This window comes from Dama dama, chromosome 24 (genome assembly GCF_033118175.1).
Source record: "Dama dama isolate Ldn47 chromosome 24, ASM3311817v1, whole genome shotgun sequence".
Taxonomy (NCBI): domain Eukaryota; kingdom Metazoa; phylum Chordata; class Mammalia; order Artiodactyla; family Cervidae; genus Dama; species Dama dama.
In genome coordinates, this window is record NC_083704.1 from 60,643,047 (window position 1) to 60,655,570 (window position 12,524).

At 48.6% G+C, this 12,524-nt stretch overlaps 1 protein-coding gene across 4 annotated transcripts; it reads left to right on the forward strand.

Annotated features, from left to right (window-relative positions):
• Positions 1 to 2,912: 2,912 nt before the first annotated feature.
• MKRN2OS (MKRN2 opposite strand) lies at positions 2,913 to 9,187 on the forward strand. Of its 4 annotated transcripts, none has more exons than XM_061127597.1 (6): positions 3,115 to 3,254; positions 3,849 to 5,674; positions 6,224 to 6,344; positions 6,621 to 6,670; positions 7,422 to 7,584; positions 8,831 to 9,187. In XM_061127597.1, exons 2-6 carry the CDS (start codon positions 5,638 to 5,640, stop codon positions 9,069 to 9,071), a joined length of 612 nt encoding a protein of 203 aa, XP_060983580.1. In that variant the 5' UTR covers positions 3,115 to 3,254; positions 3,849 to 5,637; the 3' UTR covers positions 9,072 to 9,187. The 4 variants fall into 4 exon arrangements, with proteins under 4 accessions (XP_060983579.1, XP_060983580.1, XP_060983581.1 ...); XM_061127598.1 differs by having other exon boundaries at positions 3,128 to 3,254; positions 3,776 to 5,674; XM_061127596.1 differs by lacking the exons at positions 3,849 to 5,674; positions 6,224 to 6,344 and having other exon boundaries at positions 2,913 to 3,254.
• The last annotated feature ends 3,337 nt before the right edge of the window (positions 9,188 to 12,524 follow it).

The window sequence follows — 12,524 nt, forward strand, 5'->3', positions numbered from 1 at the left end:
CTCACAGTATTCTTCCTATGAGCTCTTCCTATGGAATCTTTTCTGGAATGAACTTTAGACAATCTTACAATGACTAGAAAGTGATGGAAAGACGAACAGTGTGCATGAAGAGAAGTTTCTGCATAAGACTAAGCCTCAGCGAGGGTCAGAAGGGAGACGTGATTGTTTACAACGGCAGATGCTCCGACAGTGACGATATAGGACCAACTATGTAAGGACATGAGAGAAAGATGGGGAGAATATTGCAAAAATAAAAATAAAACTCCTAATCATGAAGAGAGGTGGTAGTATTTACTACTGTTACTCTTGAGATTGTGTCAAGTGGGATTTTCAGTGTGGAGGAAAAGAGATACAAATGCAATACAGAAGAAGTTGAGTAAAGACACTAGTCCTGAGCTTGGAAATAGCATTTAATCTTTGTTTTGCATGTGAGTTTTTTACCCTGTGATGTTTTACCCTGTTTTGTTTACTGAAAAGATCAAGAAATGATTAAGGGGGAAAAAAAGAATGCTAATGTATTAAAAAACATTTATTAAGGCACAGTTCCCCCGTTTCTTATCACGGGGCTAAAAATACCTCTTGGTGTTGGTGTCATGAAGATGAGAATATTCTCAGTGCACAATAGCGGTGGTTTATATTAATAATGAACAATTTCAGAGCCTTGTCACCTGAGCTAGGTGTCTGGCTATAACCTGTCTGCCTTTGCTGTAACAGGAGAAGGTAGGCTGGAATGATTTCTAAGGCCTTTTTTATTTCTGTGAGTCTGATGATCACTCCGTATTATTACACTGAATGTGTGCTTTTCTGCATTTCAGCATGCTGTAAGTTATCTGAATGCGATGAGGAAGCGCTTTTACCTGCCATGACACCTTCTCTGGGGGTCTTCCCTCTTCTCTGAAACCAGAGTCATCAGCAGGGGGCTGTCTAAGTGAAGTGTCTCACAACCAAACTTTGGGATCCTCTGCAGGTATCTGATATGCTGAGCTGGACTCATACAACTGATACTGTGAACAAGTTTCCAAGATGAGAGAAAAACATGAATTTCAAAACAGTATACAGTAAACAGATAATTAACAAGAACCTGCTGTATAGTGCAGGGAATTCTACTCAATGCTCTGTAATGGCCTATATGGGGAAAGAATCTAAAAAAAAAAAACAAGAGTGGACATATGTATTAATATATGTATAACCGACTTATTTTGCTGTGATTAAACTGAAACTAAGACAATATTATAAATCAACTATACTCTAGTAAAAATTAAAAAAAACAGTATACAGTTATAACATTGGGGTGTGAAAAAAAGTACATGGAAATATTCATTTGTTTTACCTTTTAGTTTTCTCCTGGGAATATACTATGGTGGGTGCAAAATTGTTATGAGAAACACTGGACATTACCTTGTTTTCCATCTTCTTGTGCCATTGCTTAAACCTTTTAAAACTGAAGAGTAACAAGCTGCCCAGAGTAAAACGTATAGTTGGATGAATTTTTACAAACTGGATACTGTCAGGCAACAGTACTGTAAGCAACACCTTCCCTGGGGGCTCATATAGTAAAGAACCCACCTGCCACGGGGGAGACCTGGGTTCGACCCCTGGGTCGGGAAGCTCCCTGCAGGAGGGCGTGGCAACCCACTCCAGTGTTCTTGCCTGGAGAAACCCATGGACAGAGGAAACTGGTGGGCTACAGTCCATGGGGGGGTCGCCAAGAGTCCCATATGACTGAGTGACTAACACACAGTCAACACCTAGACAGTGAATCAGCTCAACCCCAGACCCCAGACCCCCCGTCATGCCCTCTCCCAGGCAGTATTCACCACCTCGGGTAACCACTACCCCTATTCCTGTGCTGTCAGTTTTTTAACGAGCGAGATTCATTCTACAATATAAAATATCGTAAGAAAAATAACCTCAAAGTAAGTGAAAGTCACTCAGTCGTGTCCAACTCTTTGCAACCCCATGGACTATACAGTCCATGAAATTCTCCAGGCCACAGTACTGGGGTGGGTAGCCATTCCTTTTTCCAGGGATCTTTCCAACCCAGGAATTGAACCGGCGTCTCCTACCTTGCAGGTGGATTCTTTACCAGCTGAGCCACCAGGGAAGCCCAAGAATACTGGAGTGGGTAGCCTATCCCTTCTCCAGGGAATCTTCCCAACCCAGGAACCGAATCAGGGTTTCCTGCATTACAGGCAGATTCTTTACCAGCTGAGCTACAAGGGAAGCCCTAATAGTTAAGAGACTTGTTTAGTTGCTAAGTCATGTCAGATTCTTTTGCGATCCCTTAGACTGTAGCCCACCAGGATCCTCTGTCTATGGGCTTTCCCAGGCAAAAATACTGGGGTGGGTTGCCATTTCTTTCTCCAAGGGATCTTTCTGACCCAGGGACTGAGCCCTCATCACCTGCATTGCAGGCAGATTCTTTACTGCTGAGTCACTGGGGAATCCTTGAAAGTAAGGATCCCATGTATTTATTTAAGACCCAAACGATATAACAATCTATTCTAGAAAACCGAAAGTAAAAGTGGGTCTCTAACTCTAAGAAGCTCACAGGCACTGACAGCTCTAGTAGAAACAAATATTGTTGTTCAGTCGCTCAGTCGTATCCGACTCTTTGCGGACCCCAGGAACTTCAGCATACCAGGCTTCCCTGCCCTTCACTATCTCCTGTAATCTGCTCAAACTCATGTCCATTGAGAAACAAACACAGCACTGCCAATGCAAGGGAATGCCGGGGGAAGCTAAGGAAGCTTTCACAGAAGAGTAGGGCTTTGGAGGGTAAAGAGGAGCCGGATGTCGACTGTGGGGATACGTACAATGGCTAGAGAGACACGTTGGGAGCACAAATGAAACGAGCTCTTTAAGACCCTGGGGAGGCCTGGTTACAGGTTAACTCTAGCTGGCTTGGCCTGAAGCCGCCCTGCAGAATGACATCACAGCTCTCAGGTTACTCGGATGCGGGACATTTACTGGCTGAGTTAATGAGGAGAAGGAAGTCCGCGGAGCTCCCCGCTGCTTGCTCGGGACAGGGAAGCCATGCAGTGCCCAGAGGCCGGGAAGCCTATCATCAAGTTCAACCACTGTCAGAAGTACGTCTACAGCTTCGGGGTGCCGAGGCGCTGCCCCCTCTGCGGGCGGGACGTGGGCTCCAGGAGGCTGGAGGAAGCGCCCGTCAGCATCTCTGAGCCGTTTACCAACGGCCATCGGGAAAAGTGCTCCTTCCTCCTCAGGCCGACTCGAGGGACGTTTCTCAGGTACGGTGTTTGAGGTGTTGCCCTGGACCCTGCCGGGTTTCCCCTCGCTGCTTCGGTCGCTGCAACTTTCTTTTTCTAACATGTACTCTACAGTGTGAGATCCGGGGGGTCATCTATTCAGTGCTTTGGAGTTAAATGCTAAGATGTAGGCCTCTGTGTTTCATGAGTAGAAGTGTGCATACGTTCCCGGGGGCTTCCCTGGTGGCTCAGTAGTAAAGAATCCACCTGTCGATGCAGGAGGCGAACAAAACATGGGTTAGATCCCCGGGTGAGGAAGATCCCCTGGAGGAGGAAATGGCAACACACTCCAGGATTCTTGCCTGGGAAATCCCGTGGACAGAGGAACCCGGCGGGCGACAGTCCATGGGGTTGCAGAGTTAGACATGACTGACATACTCAACAACAACAACATACTTTTCTGGGGTAGGTGCAAGAATATACAAAGGTCAAAGCTGCTTATACAATTTTGAGAGAGAGGAATCGATAGACGGGAGATTTTTTTTTTTTTTTTAAACACATAGATTTCATGCCAAGAGACTCATTGAGAAAATGACCCAGCAGCCAATCTCATCAAAACAATACCTTTACTTCCAGTGAGTCTGCAACATTTGTGACAAGCGGGTACCCAGCAGAGAGCCTGAAGAATGGCCACTTAGAGACCATTTTCCAGGGAGGTGCATGAGACTGAGACAAGCTGGTCTGCTTCAACTGGAGACGCCACCTGACTTTCAGAAACATCTCAGAAGTCAGAAGAAAGGACGGTGGCTTCTCCGAGTCCTGCATCGACAGGTGGAACTGTCAGTGGCGCTGCGCAAGCCAGGGTCCCAGAGGACCCGGGGCGGAGTGAGCTCTGGGAAGTGCGTCCTGCGTACCGTCACCGTCCAAAGCTCGGACGTTCCTGCCTCCCGAGTCACACCCCCCCGCGAATCCCTCATGCTGTTTGGGGCTAGAAAATGGGACCTGAGTGCTTCTTTGCTCACCAGCGCCCTTAATCAACCCCCTTCCTGTTCCTATGGGGATGAAATTACTGACATGTGTAGGAGGTCAACGTTAGAGGCAAAACAGACTGCACCCCGACCCTTCCTCGGGGAGGCTGCGGGATGCAGAGGGGAGCATGCAGGCTTTGACGCCAAGAAGCCCCTGGTGTCTGCTCTGCTTCAGATGAGCTCTGGGACCCTCATCTGTTAAATGAGGACCCATCGACCTAGCAGAGTTGTGTGGGTCAGCGATAAGGCCTGTCAAGCTGGCCCAGGTGTGGCAGACACGGTGATGAACCAAATTGCTCCTTCCCATCCCATTCTTTCCATACTCAGCTCAGAAGGTGACTGGTAGAACCTTCCTTTCCGCCTTAACCAGAATCGTGAAGTTCAAACAGTGAACAGCTGCAGCCCTGCTCCCCAGAAATGACACAGCCCGGGACAGGCTTTCAGGCTGGCCCCCGGAAAGCACTCATTCCTTCCATGATGTGTTAGTGACAGGGACAGGCCTGGCCTCCCTTGGCAGCGGCAGAAAGGAGGTGGTGGTGGTGAATCCAGTTGTCCGCTGAGGCATCTTCCTATCCCCTCAGGCACTCAGGCCAGGAACTGCAGAACCCAAGTAGTAGCCCCCTGCCCACCAGACCCTTGAATACCAAGTTCCAGATTATTTCCTTCCCTCTCATCCTATTTATAAACACTCAGAACCGGCTCCCACAACCCACCTGAGACAACTTCATCTACTTCAGAAAAGAGAACCAGCAGGGACTGGAGGAATCGCCGAGGCTCTGATCTAACCAGATGAGGCTCCCCCAGGGCGGCCACATATGGTTGTGCAGGTTGTGGACTGCACAAAGGCACCTGGCCACCTGTGCACTAAAACTCAGCTGGAGTTCCACCCTTCCTGGCAGAACTGCATCTACAAGAAGGGTCACTTTTTCTTAATTTGTACAAAAGTGTCATATGGCGTAGGGGTGGCTGGCCCTGCCCCTGTCACATGGTTCTCTAACACTTTCCAGTCTATTAAAAACTTGTTAAACTAAAAATGTCCTATCTGAAAGCAGGTGAACTCTGTGAGGCAGGGACCTCATATTTTCCACTGTGTCCCTGGCCCTTCGCTACTAATGACAGGCCTGAAGTTAACATCTGTTACATGACTGAAGCGGCTGAAGGAAAGGGAGGCGGGTGGGAGTGGACGCCTGGGACTCAGTGGGGAAACGGAGGCTGCACACACAGGGAGCGTGCGTCCAGGGCCCGTGCCGTGATCAGCCGCTCAAGACTGTCCTTCCCAGCATCTCAACCTCTGAACTCGCAGGATTGCAGAAAACTCACAGTGGCGGCAACAGGACGACTCTGGGTGTTGGACGGGGGAGCTGCTCTGAAGATGGAGCAGCCATCTGCATCCCTACATGCCTGCTAAGTTGCTTCAGTCGTGTCTGACTCTAGGTAATTCCATGGATTCTAGCCTACCAGGCTCCCGTTCACGGGATTTCCCAGGCAACAGTACTGGAGTGGGTTGCCATTTCCTCCTCCAGGGGATCTTCCCGACCCAGGGATCGAACCCGTGTCTCTTACATCTAACCTACACTGGCAGGTGAGTTCTGTACCACTAGCGCCACCTCTGTGTCCTTGGGCCATTTTAAAGCCCAGGACTTCTTGCTTTAATGAGGAACCAGACATTCCAGACCTGTGGTCTGATGAGAGCGCTGTCATTTAAAAGTGACCTGGTTCATGTGACACCTCTGCAGGGCAGCGCTCAGTAGGCATTTTACCCTAACAACCAGCTTGCTAGGAAGCTTATGCTATTTCCATGTTAAAGGTGGGAAAATCTCAAGGTGAGTGAGTGATGATCTGGGATCATATATGGAGCTTAAATCACCTGGAGTTGTACATCTGATGTCAGGGTGGGGTGAAGAATCACTTCAGGAAATAACGGTTGTCCAGGAAAAGTGAGTGTGGCCACAGGCTTCAGGGAACGGGCTGTGTTCGTTTCAGAGAGACGCCCACTGAGCTGCACTCGTGACCCTCTTCCCCATGTGGTGAGGAACTGGCTCCCCCCAACACACGAGGAGGAAGGAACAAGGGACAAGGAGCTTCCTCCACAGCTGCCCGCCAGGTGGGCCCCTCTGCTGCAGAGCCGGGCGTCAGGCTGGCTTCTTGCTCCAGCAGGGCTGGCCTTCCAGCACACTCACCTTCAGGACTGGGGGCCGAGAAAACCCAGAGGGGGCCCGGGGCAGTGACTCTCCTGGTGTTTCCACTAAGCTGGCTGCTGGTGCCGAGTTCTGGTACCAGCCAAGCGGGGAGGCCCATCGCACTCCGCCCACTTTAAATACCAACTCCGGCTGCCACACGTGTGCACGTGAGACGACCGGAACGCACTTGTTTCTTTCAGGGAGTACGATGGAAGGTCTGATCTTCACGTGGGAATAACCAGCACGGGTGGTAAGTGCGTTTTCATAGCTTAAAGTTCCCACGATACGCGGTTAGAAGAGAGCAGCGTCTCTAGAGCAAAAGTATTGCGACAGTGTCACGAACAGCTCTCAGTATCTGAACGCTCTCAAAGGAGTGTCTCCAAACATTCAAACCATCACCAACCTGTGAGCGTTCTGTTAACTTTTTAAGGCAAGGAGAAGCAGACATCTGGAGATCGAGCTGTCCAAGCCCCCCTCTTGTGTTAGGAGGAGACCCTCTGCTCCCAAAGCCATACTCAGCCCACTGCCACTGCGTGCTCCCACTTCAGGGGCCAGGCAGGGACCCCAGGGGTAAACTGGTGGGGAGCGGGCACAGCACCTGAACACGTGGTGGGGCCTGCAAAGGTCTGCTTTAAAAACATCAGAGAAAGCTGACACTGTGAGCAGACACAGAGGACTGGGTTTTGAATGCAGTGACTGGTGTGAGCGTGCCAAGGTGCACCGGTCTTTGTCAGGAGAAGTCTGCTGCTCACTTAAGGAAACCAGACAGACCCCTTTGTAAATAGAGGGCTTCAGCAAGAATCTTTGGAGATGACCGTCCCAGGCCCTCTTACTGTCTCGTTTTACTGGGGCGACCGCGGGCGCTGAGAACAGGGGAGGCAGATGGTCCCTGGAGGAGGGGCGTGCCAGCGACCTGGGTTTCTGTTGCGTGCAGTCACCCTTGATGGTACTGGGGGGGCGTTTCCCCTGATGCCTCTGCGTGACTGTGGTTTTGGCCGCAGGAGTCGTGTATAACTACACGGTGCACGGTGTCCAACGAGACGAGGTGGGCTGGGAGCAGAGTGTGAGCGTCCCCCTCCTGCAGCCGGGCCTGTTTGGACTGCTGGACCAGTGGGACAAGTACCTGGAGGACTTCTCCGCCACGGGGGCCTGGCTGCCTCACAGGTAGGACCGGGCCCTCAGTCACCGCCAGGTGTGATCCCAGCTCCCTGAGGACGCTGAGCTGCCCTGACTTTCATGTTGAGCCTGTACCCAGGCAGACGTGTCTGTAACAGAATGAAGCAGGGGTTGAATGACTGGGGTTTTCTGCAGAGATGAGCCAGCACACGTTTACACATTACAACCACAGCACCCTATGAGCTTTGAAAAGGACCAGAACTTAGTACTCGAGTTACTTTATTTATTTGACTAGGTATTTTTAGATACTTGTTTTTAATAGGCTTCCCCAGTGGCTCAATGGTAAAGAACCCACCTGCTAATGCAGGAGACGCAGGAGATGCGGGTTCAATCCCTGGTTCAGGAAGATCCCCTGGAGGAGGAAATGGCAACCCATTCCAGTATTCTTGCCTGGAAAATTCCATGAACAGAGGAGCTTGGCGGGCTACAGTCCATGGGGGTTGCAAAGAATCAGACATGACTGAGCAACTGAACACACACAAGACGTTTAATAATACATACTGCAAAACCCGTAGTCTTATGTTCCCTTAAAAAAAATTTAAATGATGTTCAAAACATAAACATATCTAAAGCTCCCCGCCTTTTAAGTCTCAGCTGTTTTGAAATTAACTTCTTGATTCCACGCCCCCTCGTCACTGTAGAAGAGGTATACAGTAATGCTTGTATACTTAAATTGTTCTGACGCTTTTCCTTGAAGTAAGTTCAGACACTGTTGTTTAGTTGCTAAGTCGTGTCCGACTCTTTGCAACCCCACAGACTATAGCCCACCGGGCTCTTCTATCCATGGGATTTCCTAGGCAAGAATACTGGAGTGGGTTTTGCCACTTCCTTCTCCAGGGGATCTGCATGACCCAGGGATCGAACCAGCGTTTCCTGCATTGGCAGGCGAATTCTTTATCGCTGAGCCGCCTGGGAAGCCCTTAAACGCGGTGGGATATCATAAGACATGGAATTCCACTTCTAGAACATAGGGCTTCAGGGAAATTAAGTTCCCTCAGTCGGCGCTTAGTTGTAACCCAAGTCACCACCCTGGACAGTTCGGTGAGTCCTTTCTGCACTGCAAGCAGAAATGGCCCCAGACGCCAAGCGTCCCTCAGAACCACACTTCTGGATGCTCTGCCATCAAGGGGGCCGGCTCACGTGGGGGCCCAGCTCGCAGGGGGGTTAAGATGACGGCAGGCCTCGGGCAACTCAGGGCTAACCCTTGTCTTCCTGACACCCTCGCCCTTGTAAGGTATGAAGAGGACCACCACAACTGCTACAGCTACGCCCTCGCCTTCATTAACTGCGTCCTGGCCACAGAGGGCGAGGAGCCGCTGGACCGGGATGAGTTCACGGAGAAGTTCGTGGTCCCAAGGACGAGGAAGGCTTCCAAGTACATCATGCTCTACCACGCGATCGAAGAGCAAGGCTTCTATGTCACTGACCCCCCTAGTCCCCAGACGGGCCCAGGCCCAGGAAGCGGCTCGTGCTGAGCGCGCGGCGCCTGAGAGTGGACGGGACAGGACGGGGCGTCTGGGGGTCCTGCCTGCAACAGACGCTAGGTTTCTACATGCCTTGAGCCGTGGTTAATAAAAAAGTTACAGCTTTCCTCTCTGCCTGTTTCAGCCTACTGCAGTGAAAGAGTTTACGAAATGAATAAAAACGGCCCTGGGTTTTCAAAGTTGTAGGCGCTATTACTAAGATGCCTTCCCTAGTAGTTTGGGGTCCATGTTAAAGCACGAAGTGGCAGCATGCATCTTTTATCCACAGAGCAGTGAAAACTCTTCATATAAAGTAACTGGAGCTGAACAAAGTCACCTTTCAATGTGAATCCAGCAAGTGGGGATTTATAGGATGGTGCCTCAGACCTTCACAGTTTTATTTAGCAATGAGTGCCTTCACCTCGCTGTTTGTTTTTATAGAAAAAGCACACGGTAACAGTCCATAGGGTTGCAGAGTCGGACGCAACTGAGGTGACTTCACACACACAACCTTTTAACAATCAATAGTAGGGAAAAAAAAAAAAAAAAAAGGTCTCAGAATCTGAGCTGGGAATCGGCAGTCTCCTGAACCAGACTTCGTGTGTCTATGCACACAAACAGGCTTGGGAATTTCTGTCAGTCCGTTTTCCTCTCATCTCCTGGCCTGATGTGAGGAGCTAGGGTGGTGGGGTTACCACAGCAACACCACTCTGCCCACTCAAAGTGTGGAATTCAGAAAGGATGCAATGGAAGTCTGTCTTCTTTCTCTAACACCTTCAGAAGGAGGAAGGGGACAACTGGGATGGGTAACCATAATGATTCTTAACAAGCACATTAGGATTTTTATACCCAAATGATCAGACTTTAGCCAGTAAGCAAAACATCTGAGTTCGTCTTTGGAGAATGCTTCCAGAACTCTTTGTTTCTGACCAAACCTGATATACCATCCACCTAATCTTATTGCCCAGTGTGGGCACCAAATGATGTCTAATTTCCAAAACCCAAACCCATCTTCAAAGTACCAATAATTACTTAGTAATAAACATATTTGGGGTTTCCCTGATAGCTCAATTGGAAAAGAATCTGCCTGCAGTGCGGGAGACCTGGGTTCGATCCCTGGGTTGGGACGATCCCCTGGAGAAGGGAAAGGCTACCAACTCCAGTATTCTGGCCTGGAGAATTCCATAGATTGTATAGTCCATGGGGTTGCAAAGAGTCGGAAACGACTGAGCGACTTTCACTTTCAAACATATTAAAGTGCTGCACTGAATATGCCAGCAAATTTGGAAAAGTCAGCAGAGGCCAGAGGACTGGAAAAGGTCAGTTTTCATTCCAATACCAAAGAAGGGCAATGCCAAAGAGTGTCCCAATTACTGTACAATGTCACAGGCTAGCAAAATAATGCTCAAAATCCTTCAAGTTAGGCTTCAGCACTATGTGAACTGAGAACTTCCAGATGTACAAGCTGGATTTAGAAAAGGCAGAGGAACCAGGAGTCAAATTATCAACATTCACTGGATCATGGAGAAAGCAAGGAAATTAAAAAAAGAAATCTACTTTTGCTTTATTGACTACGTTAAAGTCTTTGACTGTGTGGATCACAACAAACTGTGGGAAATGCTTAAACAGATGGGGATACTTTACCTGCCTCCTGAGAAACCTGTACACAGGTCAAGAAGCAATGGTTAGAACCAGACATGCAACAATGGATTGGTTCAAAATTGGGAAAGGAGTACATCAAGGCAGTCTCTTGTCATCCTGGTTATTTAACTTATAGGCAGAGTACATCATGTGAAATACTGGGCTGGATGAATCACAAGCTGGAATCAAGATTGTTAGGAGAAATATCAACAACCTCAGATATGCAGATGATACCACTCTAATGGCAGAAAGTGAAGAAGAACTTAAGAAGCCTCTTGATGAAGGTAAAAGAGGAGAGTGAAAAAACTGACTTGAAACTCAATATTTAAAACACTAGGATTATGGCATCTGGTCCCATCACTTCATGGCAAACACTAGGGGAAGAAGTGGGAGCAGTAGCAGAGTTTATTTTCTTGGGCTCTAAAACTACCATGGACAGTGACTACGGCCATGAAATTCAAAGATGCTTGCTCTCTGGAAGGAAAGCTATAACAAACCTAGACAGCATATTAAAAAGTAGAGACATTGCTTTGCCAACAAAGGTCCATCTTTGGACCATAGTCAAAGCTATGGTTTTTCCAGTAGTCATATATGGATGTGAGAGTTGGATGATAAAGAAAGCTGAGTGCCGAAGAATCAATGCTTTTGAACTGTGGTGTTGGAGAACACTCTTGAGAGTCCCTTGGACTGCAAGGAGATCCAACCAGTCCATCCTAATGGAAATCAACCTGAATATTCATTGGAAGGATTGATGCTGAAGCTCCAATACTTTGGCTACTTGATGCAACGTCCTGACTCACTGGAAAAGACCCTGATGCTGGGAAAGGCTGAAGGCAAAAGGAGAGGGCAGCAGAAGATGAGATGATGAGACAGCATCTCCGACCCAAAGGACACAAATTTGGGCAAACTCTAGGAGACAGTGGAGGACAGAGGAGCCTGGTGTGCTGCAGTCCAAGGGGTCACAAAGAGCTGGACAAGACTTAGCGAATGAACAACAAAGATATTTAGATCCTTAAAGCTTGTTTCTAGAGAGGTACTGGTCAGTGCTCCAGCCCTGTCAACTTCAGTGGGAAAACGTGCAGGCAGACCGACTTTTGTATCTGTAAAGCTTTCAGGACTGTTCTTTAAGAAACACAAAACCTGCTACCTAGAGAATGAGACCACCTTAAACAACTGCGCCTGCTATTCTGTGTATTCAAGGAATCATAAAGACCCCCAGCAGGTGAAGATGAGAGGAACACTGAGTTTGGAGGATATGCCCACCTTCCCTCTTTCTCTTCACGCTGTCTCAGGATTCTACTTCCAGGCCCAGTTCTTTACTTGGTTATTAATATTTGTAATCATAACAGCTGCATTTGATGAGTGTTCATGTACGGCTCCACACCAGAGCACACACTTTCTACTCTGCCCTTTCAATCCCTAAGACCATCCTATGAGACTGGTACTTACAGCATGCCAATTGTACAGAAGAGAAAGGAACTGACATCCCCAAAGGCAGTCAGTGGCAAAACCAGGGTTGAGACCAGGTTTGCTAGCAAAGCCCGTGTGGTCACCTCCAGCCTCCAGCTACCAGAAAGTGACTGGCGGTACGCTGGGTGACCCAGGAAACGGGGCCAGTGATTTGCCATCGTGAGGGAAGATAAAGGAGAAGATGAGGATTCTGCATTCATCGGTATTCAAATACGAACAGAAGAAACATACTGTGGAACAATTAAATAAGAACTGGTAAATATTAGAAACCCTAATTTCATGCTACTTTCTCTAGTGCCATGTGACCTTGATTTTCAAACAAAGCGTTCAAGATCCCCACTCCCTATTTTCAGG